Source organism: Austrofundulus limnaeus, unplaced genomic scaffold (genome assembly GCF_001266775.1).
Source record: "Austrofundulus limnaeus strain Quisiro unplaced genomic scaffold, Austrofundulus_limnaeus-1.0 Scaffold168, whole genome shotgun sequence".
NCBI classification, from domain to species: Eukaryota; Metazoa; Chordata; class Actinopteri; order Cyprinodontiformes; family Rivulidae; genus Austrofundulus; species Austrofundulus limnaeus.
The window spans coordinates 1076793-1101859 of NW_013952570.1; the positions used below are offsets into that span (position 1 = coordinate 1076793).

The 25067-nt window shown below is 40.8% G+C and overlaps 1 protein-coding gene across 1 annotated transcript in view; it reads right to left on the bottom strand.

The window, feature by feature from the left end:
- The window catches only part of LOC106523885 (myosin-10), a gene marked incomplete in the record, with an annotated part of 84879 nt that overhangs the window by 55435 nt on the left and 4377 nt on the right, over positions 1–25067 (bottom strand). The window contains 1 exon segment of the mRNA XM_014017461.1: positions 22232–22388. Within this exon segment, the coding sequence (XP_013872915.1) occupies positions 22232–22388 (157 nt within the window).

Here is a 25067-nt window from a genome sequence, read left to right on the forward strand (position 1 = left end):
GTGTGTGTGTGTGTGTGTGTGTGTGTGTGTGTGTGTGTGTGTGTGTGTGTCAGTCAGGAACCTTTATGGTGTGAAACAAGTGTTGTTTTCAGCAGATTGGTTTTGCAAAACCAGTGGTAACTGAGGGAAAATTCTGAGAGAATGTTATGATTCTAACAGACCAAAGAGGTAAAAAACAAAGATAGTGGCGAGGAACAGATCAGAGTGTCACATTGAAAAGAAGAAAAACTGCAGCAAAATGTGACATTTCCAGCTTTAGATATTGTCAAGTCACCCCTGCTGTCGTGCTGGTAAATAAAACCTTTAGGGAAGTTCCATCACTTGTGATTCATTTTCAGGACTGTGATGCCAGTTGGCAGCTGAGATCACAGACAGAAATAGACTGTCATGATGGGTCGTGGAATGTCTCCACCCTCTCGGAAATGACAGCAGAGCTTGAGGGACCACCTGGGAGAGTGAGTGTGAAGATAAAGAAACAACCAACACACACAAAGGCTAAGAAGCTTTTATACTATTTTACACTTTCAGTTCTTTTATGTCTCTTTCTGCAATGTGAAGTGTCCAAGAGGCTTACAATAAATAGCTGAAAATGTGTCATAACCCCTGTGTCATAACTTGATGCATTATATGCAAACATGAAAAGATTAAATGAAAGAAAATACTGTAATTTTATATAAAACAAACTGCTATTGTCAAAAATCTTTTATAGCTACTGTGGTTTGAAAACCAAATGAATATATTTAAAAAGACACGACTAAACAAATAAACCACTATAATAATCCAGACTCCATTCAATGTAGAAAACTACATCCCTACAGTGAAGCATGGTGGTGGCAGCATCATGTTGTGGTAATGTTTTTCATTGGCAGAGACTGGGTCAGATGTTACAAAATAAAATACAATTCTTGAGGGAAAATTGTTTGACTTTTCAAGAGATCTTAGACATGGATGGAGGTTCACCTTCCATCAGAACAATTACCAGGAATGGCCCAGACCTCAGCCCAACTGAGAATCTCTGATATGATTTAAAGAAAGCTGCACACAAGTTGCTGAACAGAAGTTAGAGTGGTTAGATTCCCCAGGCTGGTGTGGATGTACCTGAAGAGTCTTGCAGCTGTAACTGCTGCAGGTGGAGGGACAAAATATTAACTTTATCATTGACTTCTTATTTCTTGTTTGTTTTCCAATACAATATTTTGCATGTTTAAATTGGTAGTTATGTTGTGTAACATAAAAGATACACCCCTCTCCTCCAAATTCCTTTGAATGCCAGGTTGCAAGGCAACAAAACAAAGAATTCCAAGTGGTGTGAATACTTTTGCAATCTATTGTAGTGGAAAATAAATTAGTCTGGAGCCCTGACTTGTCATTATTTACAGTAAAAGTTGTGTAGAAAATGTTAAAGCAGGTGCATTAAAGCTGACTGTATGACCAGGCACAAACACATTGTGACTTCATTACCAAAGTAAAACGACCTCAGCAGTAATAAATACGTGACACTGGCTTCAAAARTTCTCAAGCAAAAACTGAATTCCATACGTTTGAAGGTTAAAGACAAAGTTTCTGACACCAATATTCAGTTTGTTTACAGCGGTCAGCATCCTGTCGCCTTGGGTTTGACTTTTCAGGCTCGTGTTATTCTGAGCTGTACACTGCCGAGAAAAAATCAGACGGGCTTCTGGAGTCTCCCCCTTTGTCAAGTCCCACAAAGCACATTTTTCAAATGCTTCTCATGCAGGGGTGAAATGAGAAAAGTCTGGAAGGGGGAAAAAAAAGGGGGAGACAAGACAGACTGAGTAGCCGAGACTGTGGGAGAGTGGTAGACAGAAACAAGTTTCACAGGTGGGGGAGCTGGACTGCTGAGGGAAACATCTTTAGACCCACTGAAGAACTCCAAAATCTAATACTGTATTTCCACTTCTATGCATTAACTGTACTTCATGTCTACGGTCCTGTGTACCATTTACATGGCAGTAAAAAGATGACATAAGGGTGAAAACAATTTCAATAAACTTACAAATTAGATTGAATAGTTTTAATTTCCCCAATTCTGAAGATTTGTGACAATTTGTAGAAGCGCCACAAAACAAGGGGCAGTGTACCTAAAAAAGATTAGATCCTGGTTTGCACAAGCAAATGCAGAGCATGTACAAAACAAATGAAGGACTACACAGAGAGGAAAGAGACATGGCAACATTCAGACTTAATCTGCTTTTTTGGTTCAATAAGCACAGTGATAGAGCCAGACAAAGTACCAGCAGTGTCAAAACAGCAGAACTGTTRAGCAGCGCTTTCCTTTCCCACATTAGTAAATGAGGGTGAAGTCTACTTTCTGTAGCTGATATGCTCAGACCATAATTTATTGGACTGTCTAAACACACTAATCTGAGACGATACTAAAAAAATGAGAATTTGTCCAAAAAAATGTGGTGCAGTTAAGAAACATTTAAAGCTTGTTATTGAGGAGTTACAATTTCAACTTTTGAAAAACTTTTTCAACAYTTTGCTGCAGTCTTTTCCCTTCCTTTGTTCAAAGAAACATTTAATTGTTTCAAAGAATATGTTGGCACAACAGGATTTGTCGCTGTTGCTGCATAAAAAAAATCCTTCTAGCAACGATTTTCTCCAGAATGCATTGAAGACAGCAGATGTCTCAAGCAGCAGCTCAAATCAACAGGATTTCTATATGCACAGCTTTGTTTATGTTCCCGCAGAAGGAGTAAAATTAGCCTTGTGCTGCTGGGTGTTGCCTTCACCTCAATGAAAGGGGAGAGAAAGCTGTCGWAGGAGATATGGCAGAAAGCATTTGCCAACGTAATCGATTGCAGATGGCAGCCATCGGGTGGCTTGTTTGGTCCACAGTGGTTCTTTGTGATGGCTCGGTCTYCCATAATCCAACAGGATGAGGCAGTTTTTTCTGTTTGAGTCTGTGAGTGTGTTATTCTGGCAACTCCAATACCACAGTGCTAATCTCTGAAGCCCCACAGGAATTCCAGACTCACAGGAGCAGCCGGGGCTCAGTCACAGGGAAAAGACTGCGTCATGACGTCATACAAAACTGACAGATCTTTGTGATGAAAGGGTTACACAATTGCTTAGTTTATACAAATGGAAGTAGCACAAATAGGCCTGTCGCCATAAGCCATAAATCAATTAATCGCACGATAAGTTAAAATGAGGTCAATAAATTAAAATGAGGTTGATGATTTTCATTTACRGACTTGTTTGTTTCTTCGTGATTTCGTGGGGAGGAGTGAACTCTGGCATCAGGTAGCTAGATGAGCGTTTTTGGTTTTTCAACGCCTCCTTTCAGCTGGCCACGCCTCGGGATGCCCTCAGGGCACCGTGTCAAACCTCAGGTTTGCAAAAAGTTGATTTTTATTTTTAACACTACATGAATTTCTTTAACTTCATTATAAGCGTGTGGGTGAACGCCATTAATTTATGAAGGAAGACACCTACAGAATAAATTGTGTTGCAGCTTCTACAGCTGTTGTTATGTGTTGTTTTCCCAATCGCCGAGCCAGGTCAGTTTTTTTTTTTTTTTTTACGTTTATAAATTCAATCAATTTTATTTGTCATTATATTAGAGTAAAATAGTCTCCAAACAATATTATATTTTATTGCAATAATTTCTTTACAATTTATCATCCAGCTAAATTATTATCATGGTAGGCCTCAGCACAACTGGATTAGAAAAGCAGCAACAAGTGGAGTTAAAATTAATAATTTAAACTGAAAAATTTCCTAAGAATTCTGAAGGGTGTCAATGTAGCCACTGTCCAAATTAGTAATTTGGGACTTATTTCTGCAATGATCTAAGCTGACAACATGACATAGTTCTGGTCTTTTTTGTATGGCTCTTTCAAAGTTGAGAGAGTAAATGTCCTGATGCATCTCAGTAATCCAGGTAGAAAAAAAATCAAAAAGAAAAAAAATAAGTAGGTCCTCTGGGTGGGTTCTTCTTTAGTGAAACATTTCGTCTCCCCTCCAAGAGACTTCTTCAGTCTGATGAGTTTCAGGTGAACTCAGCCTTATAGCCACTGCCGCCACATGGTGGACAAACAGATTAGTCATATGCAAAAGAGGGCCAACGCCTAACAATAGGCTTGATTACCTTTCAGGTATGTTGKTGACACCTGGGTTAAAATTAAATCTCAGGAAGTCCAACATTTCATTGATCACATCAACTCTGTGGATAAATATATAAAGTTCACACGAGAGGATGTAAAAGATGGCAGGTTGGCGTTCCTGGACTGTGATGTCTCAGTTTCGGATGGAGGACGGTTAGAAACTGACGTGTATCGCAAACCCACCCATACAGACCAGTATTTGTGTTTTGATTCCCATCACCCACTGGAACACAAGTTAGGAGTCATCAGAACCCTGTACCACAGAGCAGACAGTGTCCCCACAAGCACAGGAGCCAGGCAGAAAGAGAAGTCACACATAAGACAGGCCCTGGAGCAGTGTGGTTATCCTAACTGGGCTTTTCTGACAGCAGACAAGAAACCCAAACAGGATTCCAGCCAACAACCAGGTGAAAATGAAGACCCTAAACCCAGACCCAAACCAGTCATCATTCCATATGTGGCAGGAGTTTCGCAGAAATTGAGACGTTTATTCTCTAAACATGATGTCCCAGTGGTTTTCAAACCCCAAAACACGTTACGACAAAGATTAGTTCACCCCAAAGATCCAGTTCCCTGGCAAAAACAGAATTATATAGTATATGCTGCTAAGTGTCAGGATGACTTTGATCAGTTATACATCGGAGAAACAAAACAGCCACTGTTCAAAGGAATGAGCCAGCACAGACGAGCTACTTCGTCAGGTCAGGACTCTGCKGTTTACACTCATCTACAGACCAGTGGTCACTCTTTCAGGGATGAAGATGTTCTCATCCTTGATAGAGAGGAACGTTGGTTTGAGAGAGAAGTAAAGGAAGCCATCTTTGTGAAGAAAAACCGTTCACCATTAAACAGAGGTGGAGGCCTTCGTGTCKAMTTHTCCTCCTCCTACAATGCTGTTATTGCAAGTATGACTCGGCCCCATGTGAGCAAAAAATGTGAATCAGAGCCCCAATGATACCCAACACAGATAGGGAAAGAGAGAGAAAAACAAGGGGACATTGAACCCTGCTTGCACTCACTACAAACACATAAAAAACACCAAATAACCACAGCCGAAGCATCCAGAACCAATAACTCAGGTGATGGGGCACATGACCCTCTATGAACAATAGAGCTAATCAAGCCTATTGTTAGGTGATGGCCCTCTTTTGCATGTGACTAACCTGTTTGTTCACCATGTGGAGGCAGTGCTTATAAGGCTGAGCGTTTCACTAAATAAGAACCCATCCAGAGGACCTACTTATTTTTTCCTTTTGATTGAGAGTAAACAGCATATCAAAAATTTGATGAAAAACAAAATGTTTACAGCCGAAATGTATTTCAAGTGCCTCAGTGTTCATGTATTGACACTTTTAACAAAACCCAAAAAATTACATAATGAGTCATAGTCCAGTCCTTTGCACATTCAGTAACTTTGCAGGTTAATGGATGAACAGAAATAAATTGTCAATAATTAGCATGAGTAAAAGAACGGATGAAGCTTTTGAGCTTATGGGAGTCAGACAGAGGGCAGTGACAGCAGCAGCCAGCCGAGTAATTCTATCTMCTGTACTGAAGCTTCTGGCATCGGTGCTATGTGTTACTCATGACAACACTATCTAAGAACAGTGACTCCACCTTAAATCATGTCCTCAGAGTGTAGATTTATAGCAGCATGGAGCGCTGCTGTGACTGATGATTGATCGCTACATATGTACTAACACATGCAAAAAGAGCACAGGCATAATCTGCAAACTGCAAGGCTGAGTTATCCTTAATAGGTGTAAATTTTCACTTCTGTCATTCCCGATAACACTCTAAAATGTCTAGAATTTTTTAAAAAGTCAGGTATTTTTTAAAAAAAATCTGATACAAAAGTGTCTATAAAGTTCTACAAGGTTCCCATCAGAACAGGTGTTTTGGTCATGATCATGTCCAGGCGTGGACTGTAATCTAAAGTTAAAACTTATGCATCATCTTTCATGCAGAAATATAATTTTATTGTGTGAACACCACAGCTGCCTGTCATTACGACTCATCTGCTTGTGAATTTTTTTGTGTTTCTACAGAAAACAATGTGGTTGTYGTTAATAGAAGCATAGAGTTTGAGCATGCTTAATTTTTTGTCTGAAAGATACATCCTGGATACATGAGTACCAACAGTACAGAAAATGTTCCCCCACACACACACCTGTCTTGTCACTCAGACCCTGGGTGTGCCCATCACCAGCTGTCCTCTACAGCCCTCAATACCCAACAAACGGCCTCATTTCCCTGGAAAGGACTCTGTAGTTCCAGGCCTTCGTGTCTGCACCGAGGTCCCAGCCCCCTTCAGACTGCACAAAGCCTCTATTGTAAGGCACAATACTGGCCGCCCCCTCGGCCTTTTCCCTCTAGTCTCTACTCTCTTTTCCCCATAAACCCTTTCCCTTTCTACACCCCCTTGTTCCTGCCTGACTCCCTCATTCACCCCTGTTTTGGGATTTTGCCTCATTTCATCTCAATCCTGAACTCCTCAGTCTTCAATCTCTGCCATCAATTCTGTTTCTGTCTTGCATTTGCCCTTTCCAAACACCCCTCTAAATAATCAAGCCTTCAACATTCCTTCTTCTCTCCTCCTGTCTTCTCCTGCACAGTGAAGCATCTTCAAAACAATTGCTGCTTTTCTGGCTGTCCTGTTGTTRCCTAGATTAAATTCTTTGTTCTGATGGAATGACAGCACACATACATTTTTACGTAGAGACGTTTGCTACCTGAATAATTTACTCAACTTCTGTATTATCACTGAGCATCCTTTTAGTTGTGCTGTCACAGGTTTAGGCCTCCTCACTCAGTCATCTTTGCTCAGTTTATTCTCCTGGTACCAGAGTTGGGTAGTAARTAGTTACATTTATTCAGTTACATTTACTTGAATAACTTTGTGGGAAAAATTTACTTTTAGGAGTATTTTTACTACACTGTACTTTTTACTTTTACTTGAGTAATTTTATACTGAAGTATCACTACTCTTACTTGAGCAAAATGTCTGGAAACTCACTGTGAGTAACTTCACTCATTGACCTTTATTACTGGATTGGACATCGCCGATAGCTGCTATAGCTTTGCGAGGRGCTGCCATAGGAGCCATTGCTATGCACTGAGTCATGTCAACAAAACGGTTGAGTTTCAATGCGGGATGCGCGTCAATCTGTCACAAAAATATTCATAGCACCCTTTAATTAAAGTTGAGAAAATTGCCGATGTTGTGATATGTAAAAAAAATGTATTTGCTCAAGAGATAAATCTATAAGCAGTCTGGGAACTTTTCATTATAGGTTTTTTGCTAACGTATTTACAGTAGAAGCCCCTTTCCGTCACATAAAACTAAGAGTCATGTGCGTCATATATATATAATTCTAATTTTGCATTTGTTTCCTGGTTCTTCATTCGTGCTGAAGTGACTAAAGACAGATTCCTCCAGCTGGTCATAAAATAAATGTGGTCGGCCCCTCCACTGCTTAGCTTATGAAATGTACGGTGGAGGAAAAAAAGTTACAGAGTTTTTTACTCCGATATATAATCACAAACTAGAGGATATACCATATGCTGACTGGACAGAACATCAGTACCAGTAATATCTACACAGTTCAGCCTAGTTGTAGTAAAGGTAATTTTACTGTTGTCCATTGTATTTTCAGTACCTCTCACAATGTTATTGTAACATAATAACAATATTAATAAAAAATATAATTTGTTGGGACAGCAAATTTGTCTTTTCGTTGGTTTACCCGACATAAGGTTGTCAAAATCAAGGTAGCATATCTGACCTACTTTCCGCATCTCCGACATTTTTAAAATAAAAAAAATATTTTAATGACCTGTAAAATGTGATAACCTTGATCTTGTGATCTTGTTGTTGTAGTGCTGACAATTTATGGCAAAATATTGCATCCTTTTCCCCTTGCATGACTGTTTGCTGCATCCCCTTTTTATCACCATTCATGGATTTTCCCAAGTCAAAACTCAACGCATAGCAATGGCACCTGTGCGGTGCACGATAAGTCACATGATGTCCAATCCAGTAATATAGATCAATGACTTCAKTGAATGAAGAACAAGCATGTTTTCAATAAAAATTCACCAGACACAGACACACACCTGTAGTTTTTGTTAGTTTCATAAATCTTACATTGAAAGAAAATGATTTGTAACAATGTTTCTTTTGCCTGAATTTGTTATTTTGTAATTCTGTTATTTATATGAAATATTTTCATTTTGATCTTTAAAAGACCAAAATTTCCACATAGCTAGGTCTGATGATGTAATTTTTAAATTTTAAATGGTTGATGTCTTGATCAGTTAGTACCTGAGTGGCCTTTTTACCAAATACTCTTTTACTTGAGTCATTTCTTGGATACCTACTTTTTATTTGAGTGAAAATATGTTGAAGTCGTCCAGTGGCGGCTGGTCAATAGGGGGTGCTAGGGCGCCGCCCCACCACTAGTTTTTTGTACACAAAAAAATAAATAAATAAAATAACTAAACAAAACGTTATAAATGTTGCGAAAAATATCGTATATATGTTTTCTGATAAGTAAAATAAATAATTTAGAGTTATTGATGTGTAAACTTCCATTTTACTCATGAGCTTTTTCATGTTGAGTCACTTCTGGGTCACGAGCGGTTTGGCGCCCCAGAGTCCCATAGAAAAGTCAGTGAAAGATTTTGGATATGCGCAGTAAGTCCCCAATGCAAAAGAATAGAGTCGACTGTGTTAGCAGCTTGTCACCGCCCCGCAGCTGACCTCTGGAAGTGGGTCCACCCTGTCGACGACTCTACGTCATATTAATGCGGCAGCCAGCAGGGCTTCGGGAGGCAGATTTTGGAGAACAACAAACGGGAATGAAGGAGAAAACTGTTGAGGATGTGTGTTGTCTGTTGTCTTGTGTCATGTCGCKCTCGTGTGTTTTCTCAGTGTCTTTATTACTCATCCTTCCTCAGTCTGTTTCTAGGTCACTCTCTTTGTAATTATGTTCACCTGTCACTTGTTGTTATCAGTACTCTCTTCAGCTGTTGTTCATTTCCCCATTTCCTCTGTGAGTATACAGTATATTCTGGTTCAGTTCTCTATATCATCGCTGGTTTGTTGTTTGGTTGTTACCAACTGTTTGGATGTTTCCTTGTTGTCTCCTCGTATTAGATGGTGTTGCTGCCACGCCAGCATTTTTATTTTATTTTAAATAAATCCTTTATTTTAAAACTTATTTCTCTGTCCGGAATTGGGTTCGTTTCTCCACATCTTGTGACAGAATGAACCAGCCAGCCTTCGAACCCTCCGGGAGAATAAGTTTTCTTTGAATTCGCCGAAAGGGAGGACCTTTTTTTCCCCCCTAAGGGAATGGGGGAGAAATCTGGTTCAAGGATCGGACAGGATCAAGCTGGATTAGTTGCTGCAGTCTGTCATCCGGGTGGGTCGCTTCCTGACTGCACCCATTCAGCCTGTCCGGAGACGGGAGCGCCGGAGTCCGGAGGTTGAGGTTTTTCCATCCCCTCTCCTTGTGGAGGAAGAGGAAGAGAAAGCTAGGTCGCAGATCTGAGAGTGAGCCCGAGTTCGACCGGGACAATGATCCTGAGCTTGACRCATTCTGCCCCGAGTACATCGGGTACTGCTCAGCCGGGCCAAGGGTCCCCATTCCTCCAGTTCCGCTTCCATCTCTCTCGCCAGCGTCTTCTCCGCGATGGTCCCAAACGCCGCCTCCTCCGTCATCACCTCCGAGAGATTCCCGAACACCGCCTTCTCCTGTGTCACTTCCGAGAAAGTCCAGGATGCCTCTCACCCCTGTGCCTCCTCCGAGAGGCTCCAGTGCTGCCTGCCTTCCACCTCCATTTCTGCTCCGGCGAGGCTAGACGCATCCAATGCCTCTCACCCTCAGGAGAGGATTGATGTCGCAACAACCACCTGCGCCCCAGAGAGGCTGGATGTGTCTACCTCCATCTCTGCTGCGGCTAGGCTTGATGCCTCCACTTCCACCTTCGCTTCCCAGACGGTCAACGCCTCTACTGCCCCCTGCGTTCTCCTGAGGGTCGACACGTCCTCATCCTGTGAGGAGGGTCTTAGGAGGGAGGAAGTGGTGGTAACCACCCTGGCTGGACTGACGGTGTTCGTGGCTGCAGCTCTGGTGGAGCTGTTGTTCCTGCCTGTGGCGGTTCCTGGGATAGAGCCCACAGAGCCAGAGCCTGCAGCTGAGTCCTCCTCACTGCCTGCAGCTGAGGACTCCAAGCTGCCTGCTGCTGAGGATTTCAAGCCGTCTGCAGCTGAGGACTCCAAGCCATCTGCAGCTGAGGACTCCAAGCCATCTGCAGCTGAGGACTCCAAGCCTGCTGCAGCCCCCGAGGTGGTCCACGACCATGCTGCAGCCCCCGAGGTGGTCCATGACCCTACTGCAACCCTCGAGTGGTCCACGACCCTGCTGCAGCCCCCGCTGATCTCTCATCACCAGCTGCAGCCCCGGTCAGGCTCTTGTCGCCAGCTGCAGCCCCGGCCGAGCTCTCGCCGCCTACTGCAGCTGAGACCGCTACGCCAACTGCTGCAGCCTGGCCTCCATCGCTGCCTGCTGTAGCCCCATCATCTTCTGGCCCTGCAGTATCTCCTGTGCCGGCCCCTGCAGTGTCTCCAGAGCCGGCCCCTTCAGAGTCTCCTCCAGAGCCGGCCCCTGCAATATCTCCTGTGCCAGCCCCTGCAGTGTCTCCTGTGCCGGCCCCTTCAGAGTGTCCTCCAGAGCCAGCCCCTGCGGTGTATCCAGAGCCGGCCCCTGCGGTGTCTCCGGGGCCGGTCCCTCCAGAGTCGCCTCTGCCGGTCCCTCCAGAGTCTCCTCTGCTGGCACCTCCTGAGTACCTCTGCGGCCGAGCTCCAGGTCACCCACCAGAGCTTCGTCCTCGCCGTGGCCAAGCTCCAGGTCGCCTACCAGAGCTCCGCCTCCGACGTGGTCGGATCCACGACCGCCCGCCAGAGTTCCACCTCTGACGTGATCGGATCCACGGCAGCCCACCAGAGTACCACCTCTGACGCAGTCGGATCCACGGCAGCCCACCAGAGTACCACCTCTGACGCGGTCGGATCCACGGTTGCCCTCCGGAGCTTCCTCCTTATCACTGTTGGGCCCCTGGGCCATCTCTGTGACTGATTTTTTGTTGCTTTTCACAGGACTCTTTTTTCCTTACGGTTTTTGGTCTTGTTTTCTGTGTTTCATTGTTTTGTTTTGTTTTTTGTATCCTATGTTCCCTGTGGCTTTTGTCTTGTGCCCTCCATCCTGTGCTGTTGTACCCCCCTCCACCCTCCCGTGTCCATTGTCGTATTGTCAGGAGATGATTGGGGGGGGGGGGGGGGGGGGGTACTGTTGAGGATGTGTGTTGTCTGTTGTCTTGTGTCATGTCGCCCTCGTGTGTTTTCTCAGTGTCTTTAGTACTCATCCTTCCTCAGTCTGTTTCTAGGTCACTCTCTTTGTAATTATGTTCACCTGTCACTTGTTGTAATCAGTACTCTCTTCAGCTGTCGTTCATTTCCCCATTTCCTCTGTTAGTATATATTCTGGTTCAGTTCTCCATATCATCGCTGGTTCATTGTTTGTTTGTTARCAACTGTTTGGATGTTTGCGTATTAGTTGTTGTTGCTGCCACGCCAGCATTTTTTTTATTATTTTAAATAAATCCTTTATTTTAAAACATATTTCTCCGTCCGGAATTGGGTTCGTTCCTCCACATCATCTGACAAAAACAACACTGTAAGTCTCATATCTAAACCTTTTCAAAGCAGAACATATGAGGAGAAACTTAAGTGAAGTAGCTTGGACCGTATAAGCCAAACATAATGAAAATTGAGCAAAAACGTGATTTAGCATAAAGACTTGGCTAACTACATGCTGTTAGCCAAGTTGTAACAACTGCTCAAAAAAGTAAAGGTCCTAGATCTGAATGAATGAAATATTCTCATTGAATACTTTCTTCTAAACAAAGTTGAATGTGCTGACAGCTTGTGAAATTGTTTGTCAATCAGTTATACTTCCTAAGTGGACAGTTTGATTTCACAGAAGTTTGATTTACGTGTTGGTGTTCCCTAATGGTGAACTAAAGTTAATATAATATAAAATATTTTTATGTTTTTGTTTAGTTTGTTTTTTTTATAAATTACTATTGTTTGAATTTAATTTCAAAAGGGGGCAGATATTAGAAGATACTTTTCTTCTTTCTGCTGCCTTTCATTTTATTTATATATATTTTTCTTCTGTTGTGCATAGTTAGTTTGTTTTTTAATAAAATGAATACATTTTAAAATAAACATAATGTAATAATTAACCTTAGAGCTGTAACAATTTGTTGCTATTAAAATAACATAAATTGTTTTCATGTTAAATATATATTATAAAGCTCACTTGTAGCCATCTCCATATTGAATTAAATTGGTGCATTTATTGTTTTAGGTTCGTGACACCATCTTGAGCCATTCACAAGCATCTGATCAGAGCCATGCTGCAGGCAGACAGATTCCTGCAGGACAGTTCTCTGAAGCAGCACAGAAGACCATGGAGGCTCACCCAGTGTTAAACAGGACCAAGACGTCTGATCTAGTTCAGGAGCTGCAGTGGTGCTGTGGCTCTGTACCAGCTGCTCTTCATGGAAAACAATCTGCAGAACACCTTTAGAGACTGTGACTCTGCTGAAGATTCTCATCACATCTCCTCTGACCACAGCTGAATATGAGAAGAGCTTCTCAACACTGAAGACAATACAGACTTTCCTCAGGTACAACATCACATCTCACTGCACTGACCATGCTCTATAGAGAAGAATCTTATTAAAACATCCCTGACTTTAACTAGAGTAATGAAGAAATTTGCTTCTCAGTAACAGAAGAGCAAAATGTATGTACAAAATATAACACAATACATGACATTGTAATGCTGTTTTATTATTTTCATTTGTTTAATAAATATACTGGCGTGAATACAACTTAGTACGTTTGATTGCCTTCTGAGATATGTATTTTGTAGTTGTGCCCCCCCCCCCTGGAAAAAATTCACCAGCTGCTGCTGAGTGCTACTCTTACTTGACTACAATTTTTGGTACCCACCTCAGCCTGGTATGAATATAAGATTAATTATCCATGTTTTTCTCTCATTTTCCTTTAAATAGCAAGTATTACTAGCACAGTGRTCCTGTGTTTGTTTGTGCCTCTTCTCTTTCCTCTCAATCAAAAAGGCTGTCCATACTGAGACTGTTGCCCTCCGTCTCACACTTGATTGGGGTGGGGGGACTGCATCAAAGTAAAGATGGGACTAAGTGACAAGTTGGCTTGGGTGGGATTAGGATGGATTAGATTGGCCTGAACTGGATTAGGCTGGATTGTAATGTTTTGGCGTAGATTGAATTAGATTGACTGGGTTGGACTGAATGAACAAGACTGACTATTTTAAATAAATTCAATTGGATTGGGTTTGTATGGATTAGGCTGGACTAGACTGAACTGGTAAAGATTAGATTGAGTTGGAATGGACTGGACAGGATTGGATTCAYTTGGACTTAGTTAAACTAAAGTGGATTGGACTGATGGAGTTGAACTGGATAAAGTTAGATTGGGATGGATTAAATGGGATTAAACTATATGCAACTGAATTTAAAGCGACATTGAACTGAGTTGTAAGTGAATTTAATTGGAATGAAGTGGATTCAACTGAACTGCATGAAGTTGGATTTTAATTAAACCTGTTTGTTGATTAGCTTTTTTTAGATGACTTGTATTTTAAATTGAGGCTATATACAGTAAATACACTGAAGTTAATTAAACATACACAAGAAAAGGAAACAATTTGCACAACACCCACCCATGCACTCAAATTTATGCATGCACATTTGTACAAATTGGCAAAAAAAAATTCTATACTTTAAAAGGGATATATTTTCTGTATTATTAAATGMCAGATATTATTTATTCAACAATGTCCAGATTTTATTTATGTTAAAAATGCAAGCGCTGACCAGGAAAATGTTTTCTTTGTTCAGTTGTTTCTGAACATATTCTGCCATGAATCCCATCTGTGTACCTTAAAGTTGCAGGAGGTAAAAGATAAATATTAAGTGACTCGAGCCAATCAAAATAAACATGACACAAATATCTAACTAAAAAATGTGCTTTTCTTATTTTTTATCCAACAGCAAACAAGACTGCCTTGCATCTACAAACACCAAACACTGTACTCTGATATTTTCAGATATACTGCTATATAGTGCAGCTGATACATGCAGCTCTTCCTATGATCTTCATTTGCAAAAATATTGGCCAGCGTTCTTGGAGCTGTAGGTAACAGTAGTTGGAAAGAATCAATTAAAAAGGCTGACAAGAAACGAATGACTGAAGAGTGGAAACTATGAAGGCATGCAGACACGGGAAAACTGTCATGAACAATTAATTTTATCTTGACAAGTTGAAAGATAAAAAAAGAGAAAATGTCAAACAGAATTAAATGGTCGATCAGAGGARAAACCCTGGATTGACCTGACAAAGAAAAAGGATTTCAGCATGTGCACGTGTTCCTCTGTGTTTTCTGCACAAAGACTAAGCAGAAAAAGACAAAGCAAACTGCAAAACAGCTTCCAGCAGAGATGTAGTTAGCATTTTTCAAGTTTACTGAAAAGCAACTAAAACGCCTTGAAGGATGTGGGGAATTTTCTTCTTTGGTGTCTTCTAAACCAAAACATTCTGGTTGAGAGAATTTTAAAAAATGTTGAGAAAAGGACTTAAACTAGAACATAAAGCAAATGAAGCAGTTCAAATGAGAATGTCCAGCTMCTCTGCTCTCAAGAAAGCAATTATAAAACAAGAGTCCAAACAGTTTGGATTTGAAGTTTTAAGTGACACAATTTGAATCAGACTGTGTTCATATTTAACAGACTGGACAATCACACAAGTACAAGCACCTGATCTGTATTTGAGACCCCAGGGGAAGGTTATTTTGGCCTTACMCATAGCTACACAGGTGTCCATGGTAATGCATTCCTCCTCACATACATCCAGCAGAGGGTGACGGACTGTTCAGATAACTGTGACAGCTTGACACTGAATCAGCCTGTAGAATTTAACACAGCATGGTATGACAATCTGAAACGCTGGTGACCCCATTTCCACCGCCTGTTATGAAGGGTCCAGAAGAATGAACAGGGAGGAAAGGGGGTCAGTGGAAAAAATGGTGGCACAAGAGAGATGTCCTATTTATCTAGAACAAACATCTTGRAGAGTGATAATGGGAAGGCAGGAGTGGGGATCCTTTGTGTGTTGTTTTATCTAAAGCTTCATTTACAGTGAGGAATTATACTGTCAATAATGCCCAGAAATGTGGAATACATAAAAAACTGATTAAATCGTTGACCCAGGCTCTGATCCTGCTGAATTCGGTGGTTCAGGTCTTAGTGAGAGTTGACAGGAGGAACCAGAGAGTTTACAAAMAGTTACAGTATGTATACATCCAAAAGAGGCTACCAGTAGTTTGTTATTCCATCTCCAGTATTGGACAAATTTTTCATTAGTTGGCACACGCTATCTAAAGTCTAAGTTGTTATGTTAGTGTAATTTTGACCACATCGACAACCTCAAGCCCTAAAMATATTGTTAACAGTAATAGAGTAGTGGTATTACAAGCATAGACATGGTGCATGCTGCAATGTTTAGATTCAGTCAAAAAAAACAAACTATCTTTTCCTCTCTCACCTCTCGCAGTCTGCTTCTATGCTGTTAAACTCAGCACGAAGACGAAGGGCTGATAATAACACAGGACACCGATGATGGCAGAGTGACAACAGCGAGCTAAAAGGTCCAATGTGTGGCTCGCATGAGCAGGAAAAAACAAGACGATTTCACATTCAGCAWGGTGTTTACAGAAGTGGGCAACCTATTCCAACTGCAGTCGCTTTGAAAAACATCAGATATGTATCTGATTCAGTACAKATACTGAAATGGCCTGGGTTGGATTTGAAAAAAATCAGATTGGTCACATTCAAATTGTCAAGAAATAAACAGACATATTCTGCCTTCATTTTGCATATAACGGTGAGAAACCTGATGTGATGGAACTAATACTTTTAGGTTTAAGCCAGTAATTCATGACATACTTCAATGACCTAGGTTTTCATGACATGCTGTTTATCAGCAGATACAATGATTAAGTCAGAACAAGATCTGCTAACAACAATCTCTCYTGTTTATCTTTGTGTTTTCCCTTGACCCAGCATTTCCTTAGGATGAAATCTTGCTTTATTAAGATGACATTAGTGTTTGTTAAACAGTATGAGGCCTCAACTGCATCAGAAGCAGAAACAGGAGCAGAGAGCGGGGGACAGATGGCTTTATGTTGTTCTCTGTGTTCCTGTTGTTGCAAATAAAACTCAGCTGATCATTCCATGGAGTACCTTCATTCTTGGACCAAGTATTTCTGTCTTTGTTAAATAAATATTTCCATAACACCTGACAAGCGATTATTACAATGCAAATTAAAAATGTATGTGCAATAAAATAGGTAGTTTTCAAAGTCTATATCATTCTAAAATAAAAAGCATTGCATATTCATAGATTGTTTTTAGTTTTATTCCCACAGAAAACATCAATAAAAGTGCTGTTAAAATACTAGATTATTACATAATACTAGATATTGATAAGAGTCATAGTATCAATAAAATCTTAATGATATAGTGAAACAATATGTATTTATACACCATGTCAAGTTCTTTTTACACCTCCTCAAATCTCCCTGTGATATCCCATCTCTGAACATTGCTCTCTGTAGGTTTTTGGTGCCTGTTACGGTCATTGACCTCTAGGYGCTCTCTTCATGYGAGAGCTTTCTCCMCTGTGTTTCAGGTCTACCTGGCTGCCACAGGTGAGATGTGTTGCTGCTCGTTTACCACTCCATAAAGAGCTTCATCTCTTAATTCAGCTCGTCATCTCTTCATCTCGTAAGTCAGCATTCCTTGGTTCAATCTACCAAATACTTTGACAAATAGCACACAGGCCTAATGATATTGTTAACAGTAACAGAGTAGTGGCATTACAAGCACATTTTAAAACCATCTAAACTCTGATAAAGTGACAGAGGCTTTAACAGTAGTGCTTCCACACCAGAAATTCAAAAATTGACAAGAATCAGCCTCCAAACTAAGTCAGTGTCCTGTGTTTTGTGGGTCTTTATTCTTTAATCATGATCACATGATGACATTTTTTATTTTTACACACAGCACATGTGCAGACTAGTGTGGACTTTAGTAAAAGTAAGAGTGTATTCAGACCAGGAAAGTCCTARGGTCCACTTGTTTAGTCCAGACCGAAAGTGGACTTTATTTTTTTCGTTTGGTGTGGTTTGCATTCACATTGTGCTTTTTTTTTCAAATGAACTATAGGTTGTAAACAAAGCCACGAGGGTGACGATCATTGCTCCCACTGGAAAGAAAAGGACGGGGGCGGGACTGAGCGCACAGACCCAGAAGAAAACAAGGAAGTCCTGCATGCTGTGGTTCTGATGTGCACATTTTTGCTGATAGTACAACTGCAATAGCATTTAAAATGTCAGACGCAGCTAATTTAATGGTGGTTCCGTGATGATATCCTAATTTTGGAGTGACGTCACGTAAATGTTTCCCGCAACCCAAAGGAGACGAGGTGCTCTGTGTGTTCTGACCACTACATGCTGCCAGCAGAGCTGCTAACAGGAGACGATGAAACAGGTATGTTTTCAGTTTATTTAGCTCAGCAACGGTGGCCTGTGAAGTCCAAAAAGGCGCATGTTTAATGCAGTTGGTTCGGTTAGAGCCCGGTCTGTATTCACACCAGAAGAGAACTGAAGRGAACCGCACCAGAGTTCTTTTGGAAGCGGAACGAGACCACCTCAAAAAGCYGGTCTCGGTCCGGTTGTTTGATCCGCACCAGAGTTCGCATGAGTGTATTCACACCTGCACAAAAGGTCCGGACCAACGCTGGAAACTAACTCTGGTTCGTTTAAAGCGGAGCAAATTATCAGGTCTGAATACYACCTAAAACAGATCTAGATCTGTGATTACAGCAAAAATAAAGACAATGTATTCAAAATTCAGGTTTTTAAATATAAGTACAGAAAAAAAATTCACTTGTAGTTTTTTACTCATTTTATCTTTGTAAACACACCTCAGATGAACAACATATCATGCTTTAATTGAGCGTGAGTAGCAGCCAGGAGCTGCTTATTAAAGGAACTTTATTAAACTATTATCAGTTATGAGCATCACTTTTAATCTGCATGTTGATCAAACAAAGCCAAGCAGGGAAGACATGGCCAATGACTTTTGAGYAGCTATTGCCTTTTTGCAATCCATTATTCGACAAATGGTTATTTACAAGTGAAAATCCTGAAATAAAGCTGATAATCTTCCCAATTATGGACAATCCATTAAATTCACCCCAAAAACAGACCATGTAATGCTCAAACAAATAGCAAAAATACTCAAAGACCAATGTCTCATGGAGCAAAAAGGGGGAAGCCCATAATCTTCTCTGCTCAGAGGTTGTGAAAATATTGATTTACTGTTTGTATATAAAAATCACCAAAACAAGTCAGTTTGAATAATTAAAACTTTCTTTAACTCAGTTGTTCTTTTTTCCTGATTCAAATAAAAGTTTATAACTATTCACTTTATTCTTTTATTATTTTAATAAAGAGATGAAGGTTGAATGAGTCTTTGGGCGAGGGATGGGTGGTGGGTGGTGGGGTGTAGCTTGGCTTGGAAGCAAGAAAGGGGGGCCATGAGGAAAATACGTTGGGAGCCACTGGTCTCATTTAGTATGCTGCTGGGTAAAGTTTATGATCATAATTAAAAAGACTGAACAGGACAGAACACCTCATACCAACTGTCAGGCATGGTGGTGGAGGGGGTAGTGATTTTGGCTCGTTTAGCAGCCACAAAATTCAGCCATTTTCCAGTCACTGAGTTGACCATGAACTCTTTTTTTCTTAAGTCAATTGTAAGGCCTTCTGTTCAACAGAATAAGCTTGGTCCAAAATAATGCATGCAATGGGACTGTGATCCCAACCACAGCAGCAAATCGACAACAAGATGGCTGAAATATAAAGTTACAGAAGAGTTACCATGACCAATACACATTCTAGACCTCAACCTGATACAAATATTTTAGTGGGAAAGCTGCTCTAATTAATGTGCATTAATGAAAATTTGCCAATCTCAACAAACTGAAGCAACATTGTAAAGAAAAGTGGGTCAAAATTCCTCCATAATGATGCGAAATTCCTAAAAGGTCATACTGTATAAGATTACTTCCAGTTTATTAAAGAAGCTACAGAAGGTTTCACACACCGAGGCTTAATTTATATTTAAATATAATTACACACACATAATTACAATGTGTAATATGGTGTATGTTGTTCATKTAAAGTTGTATTTTCTTGTTTGGGAAACCATCAGAGGATTTTTTTAAAATCACATTCTAAAGGTGTACAWGGCTGTATTGTTATTTTGGGCTTTCATCACTCGATCCCTGTGGGTGAGGGACTCCAGCTTCTCCATAAAGGTTTTTAAGTATGAAACAGCTACAGTTGGAGGCATGAAACTGCTATGTAAAGTATGTGAAGGTTAAAAACTAATTTACCTAATCCTGCTTCAGGTTGTAGTTAATGACAACCTGAGGACAGACATTGTTAAACATGATTTTCTTTCCTTGCCCTTCTCACTGTCCATTTATTACATTTTCTCTAAATTCCTGTGACACGAAAAATTCACTGTCAGGCGACTCTCTTCTCTGCTCACACTGTATATTCTTAGAAACATGTTACTGTTACCTGAATCTAACAAAACTATTTTTTTTCTGTTCGTGTAATGTGTAGATTTAGTGCAATAAATGTAGAACAGAAAAAKCATTCATGCCAAAGTTTTAACCTAAAATGTCACACATGAAAATGTAATGCGAGTGACTTTGAGCTTCTATCATTTCTACAACCATTTTAGATTAATATTTGTAACAATGATTGTGTTTCCTAAAGTTTGTTTCCTGCGTGTGCCATCTGAGATTACTCTAAATGTTTGAGGTCTACCCAATGATTACTTTCTGAAAGTGTCATTAAAATCCATCCAGTGGTTCAAAAAATATTTTGCTAGCAGACAAAATGGACAAAGTTGTAAATAAAGGTTTTGTGTGATCATCACTCAGAGGGTAAGTTGTAGATGACCGTCAGCGACCACCACAACAAATTTTAGCTCAATATCTGTCAAACTGACTGACTTATAGCCACTTTTGTGTTTTTGTGATAAGGTCAGTTAGCTGTGGCAGCCATCTTTAACTGGGTTAATTACAAAAATAATCAGTGGTAGACGTATACACAATAACTACTTTGTGAGAGGGTCATTAAAATGTATTCAGTGAGTCTTGAGATAAACTAAAACATTCTCACTCCCAACTTGTCCAGGTTCTCTCTGCGTCCGGTTTTGACATGTCGGGTAACCCCCTCGCATCAGTTATTGAAGAACCACATAGGGTCTTCGGGTTGGGGTCAGTGGTTAATATTAGGGATCAGGGTTACTGGTTAATTTTAGGTAGTGAGGTCAGGGATATGATGTCTAGGGGCTAATGGAAGCTAAATTTAGGGTTTCGGACGGTTAATTGCAATGCATTTTCTACACTTTTTAAAAATATAACAACGGACTCCTCCTCTTTGTTCTCATCTCGTCAATAACTGATGTGAGGGGGTTACCTGACGTGTCAAAACTGGACACAGAGGGACCCTGGACAAGCGTCAGTATGTGACAAGTTGGGAGTGAAAATGCGTTGGATAAACACACACACATACTGCATCTGCAATGCATAAAGGGGGGAAATAATAATGATGATGATGATGATGATGATGATAAATTGTCAGAATCATTAAAGAACTAAATGTCAAAGTTTGGAGGAACATTTCCAAACAGGACGATTACAACTGCAAACAAGCACAAATAAATGGATTTTTAAAAAAGCAAAACATGAAATTCATGATGTTTGGAGATTTAGAGCTTAAGATGAGGAGCCTCACATTTCCTTGCAAAAAAGCACATGAAAGTAATGACAAAGCTGGAAAACCTGCCAGATACTTKAAATGTAATCTGACATTCCTAATGACAGCAGACTTGAGATACTCAGTGGTGTCACCCCTAATTTACAATACATGCGTTCCATCTCTGCTTCGATGCGCAGGTCACAGCTGTGCATTTCAAGTCCAGTTTACATTACCTCAACTCCGCTCCGGTCTGACAGACTTGCAGGAAGCAGATCTCACGATAAATTCAGTGATAAGTGTGGAAGTCACAGCAAAAAATAATTAATTCTGTGAAAGACGAACTCCAAACACAGCWGAAAACAACAATATAAAGGCATTCGGTATCTATGTTGAAACTGTCTCGCTGTCGACTTTCTGAAACTTCTGATTTCAAAATAAAATCCACYTGTATCYTGTGTGTACACATATGCTGCATGCTACGTTTCCATCTGCTTCCCAAACAGAATGATACATTCTGACAGCATTTGTGTAGAAATATATCCCTATATTTAWTYATATAGCTGCAATTTTGACATTATTCCGACAAATTATTCAACCGAATAGTGTCTTATTTTGAAAATACGGATGTTGTGCTCGTTTCTTTTCCTGTTGGTGCGACGTAATCTTTAAAAATTGACTCCGGCGCAGCTCCGTCGTCCGGCAAAAATAGGATCTGTTCTAATTTTGACAGATCGCCGCCGTGCACAGCCAGTGTAAACACTCTCATTGATTATAATGGGTGCGTATTTGCTGCGGAGGTCGCAGCGCAGCGTAGCAGAGACAGAACGCAAGTAATGTAAATTGGGGGTCACATCTTCTACATGATCCAGAGACTTTCACACACTGCACACCGTTTACACATTAATCACTTCCTCTGTGCAGCCAAGCAGAACTGAATTAAAATAAAGACCAAAAAGTCTTAGTATCCAACATCGACAAAAAACACCCACTACACTTAAAAGTTTCTGTCTCACTGTGCAGCCCAGTTGTGAACCCTGCACCATGGCATGTTTATGTACTTGTCAATCAATGAAAGGATTTTACCTTGAAGCATGCAGCGGTACGCTGACTCAGAGATGGCATAAATGTGCGGAGGCATCTCATGCCTCTTCTTCCCTCTGTACATCTCAATGATGTTCTCTGAGTAGATGGGCAGGTTCTTGTAGGGGTTGATGACCACACAGAAAAGGCCAGAGTAGGTCTGCAATTTGACAAGATAAAAAAAGCACAAGTGAAACATTGTGAATCCACTTCTGATGGAAGAGWAAAGGTTTTCAGCAGTGGATTAACAAACAACATATGGTCATTATTTGTGTATTTTAGACTTAAAGGTAAGCTGCACATTTGTATCTTTTGGACATGCATTGTATCAGTCCGACAAGGCTTATTACTGCACGCTGTTTAGGAGAATGCATCATTATTAAAGACGTAACACAGTGAAAGACAGAAAACAGACTGCCAGACACATCTGAGAGAATGGTGACTGAATAAACACTGAAAAATATCCCCCAAAGTTACACAAAGAGCTCATGAATCTAAAACATTGCTTGATAATGTGAGTAAAAACCAGCATGCTTTGCAAATGTTGAGTCTCCTTTCTGACTTGTGGTGTTGCATTTGGCAGTGCAATTAGTCCTGCAGTCTCTCCCCAGAGACTGTGTGCGGTATGAAAACTTCTCTGTTATGTTGTTGGATAAAACGACCCGGCAGTGAGGCAGCCAGGGCCGAGTGAGAGGCCCCTGCTGGGGCAAGGGCTTCCTTTCATGCAGCAGATGGTATACAGGAATGTACATGCTGCCTATAAATGACACAGTGCAAAGGCAGCCTGGAGGTGACTGACATTTTAGGTTTATCCTACCTTTGTGTACCCAGCACACAGCTGCAGAATTTCAAATGCATCAGTCAATATATATGTACAAATACTTAGAAGTCAAAAAGAGTTATAATTGTAACAGAGTCTAGGAATGTTAACGTGGTGACTCCCTGCTGTCCAATGACTAAAGACAAGTGTGTCCTGGACATTTCTTTATTATTATTATTATTATTATTATTATTATTATTATTATATACATCATTATTACACTGGGATCTAGAAAAAAAACTCTAAGTCCCAGAGCAGTGAGAGACACACTTTGAGACAGAAGATTGTATAAGTAGTGTAACATTTGTGTATAAAAACAATTTGTTTGCTAAAATTTTGCAAATCTTAGCTCAAACTTTACAGCGATTGCAATAATCATGTTTTAAGTTGAACATCCCATTGTAAACTCTACAAAGATCACAAAACTTAAACTGTGGCTATGTAAAAACTATTAAAATATCAAAATGCCAGTTCAGTTATGTAGTCCAACGTTCTGTGACCATTTACAAATCGGATTCCAAAAAAGCTGGGACACTAAAAATTGTGAATAAAAACTGAACGCAATGATGTGGAGGTGCCAACATCTAATATTTTTATTCCACACCAAATAATCCCACCCCATCCAAAATAGTGTACAGTTTTACACTTTACAATAAGGATCCCTTTAATATTTGTGGATATTTGTAATGCAGTAATATAGTATAATATTATTTGTTAAAATATGTGTTTCCTAATCATTATTGTGCTTACAAGGTAGAAGACTTGGCCCCTCTATGAATATTGTGGCCCCTTGATGGCCCCTTGCTCAGAAAAACCCTAGATCCGCCACTGTCCTAACTACATTTAAGACTCTGGAGTGACTCAGCAGCCATCTGGTCACAAAGGGGCCCCAGAGAGTATGTTGCAGCCGTTACGTAACAGCTCAGTTAGGGCCCTCGCTCAGCACTGAACAACTGATGCTGCACTGCTGATACAGAAAAAAAAAGAAGGAGGTGAGGGAGAGAGGCAGGCAGAAAGGAAGAGTGCAGAAATGATCCAGCTGACAAGGCTCCCCAAGGTCTAATTCAGTGGAAAGGCAGAGGTGTAACAAACATAGAGTGGTGTTTTCAGCCCGTCTCTGAATTGCTTCCAACAGATGAGAATGAGAAAGCGAGAGAGACATAAAGAAAGAGAGACCATGATGAAATTCTAACTCTTCACTCTCCTTTTTGAGGCTAATGAAAAATTTATCCGAGTTTGAGGCAGCTATAAATAGGGGGTCTTTTCTGTTCTCTCTGTGCAGTTCAGAACTCAGGCAGCTGGAGAGGCTGCAGTGACATTCGCCACCCCCCCCCCCCCCCCCCCCCCCCCCCCACCCACCCCCCCACTCCCATTCCCAGCAAGGAGGGCATAACACAACCAGCTCCTGCCAAACAGCTATGTATAACCCAGGCCCAGTCCAGGAAAGAGAAGGTGATGTTTCCACAGTGAAATCAGATCCAGGGGAGGGGATGGTGTGACCTGGTAACAGCTGAGCAACACACAGGCAACAGCAGACACAACAGCCGAGTCCATCTGCCGCCTCTGATCACACGGCCAGCGTGCTTCAGGGAACATTCCCCGCTCCAGAGGCCACAAACAGGGCACATGGGTCTGCTGCGGTGCCACTGATCTGTGTGGAGTACACAAGACTTTGACCAGTCCTCTCAACACTCCACTGGTTTCACAACAAAGCTAACAAATGTTCAGAACAGCTACCTAAAATGTGATCAGTAGGCTGAAATATATGGTATCACATTGCAAGTCTGCTGAAAATGAAATCAAATATTACGTGGGAGTCTTTACATCTTACAGAAATAATTCAGTTTTGACTTAAACACATAAAAAATATCTGTGTTATGAAAACAGAAATTATTCTGCAGGATTAGTGACTCAGGAGAACTGGAAAAAGAAAAGAGAAAGGGAGCAGAGGTGATGAAGAACAGAGGCTGAAGTGGACAGCACCAGACAGACAGACAGACAGACAGACAGACAGACAGA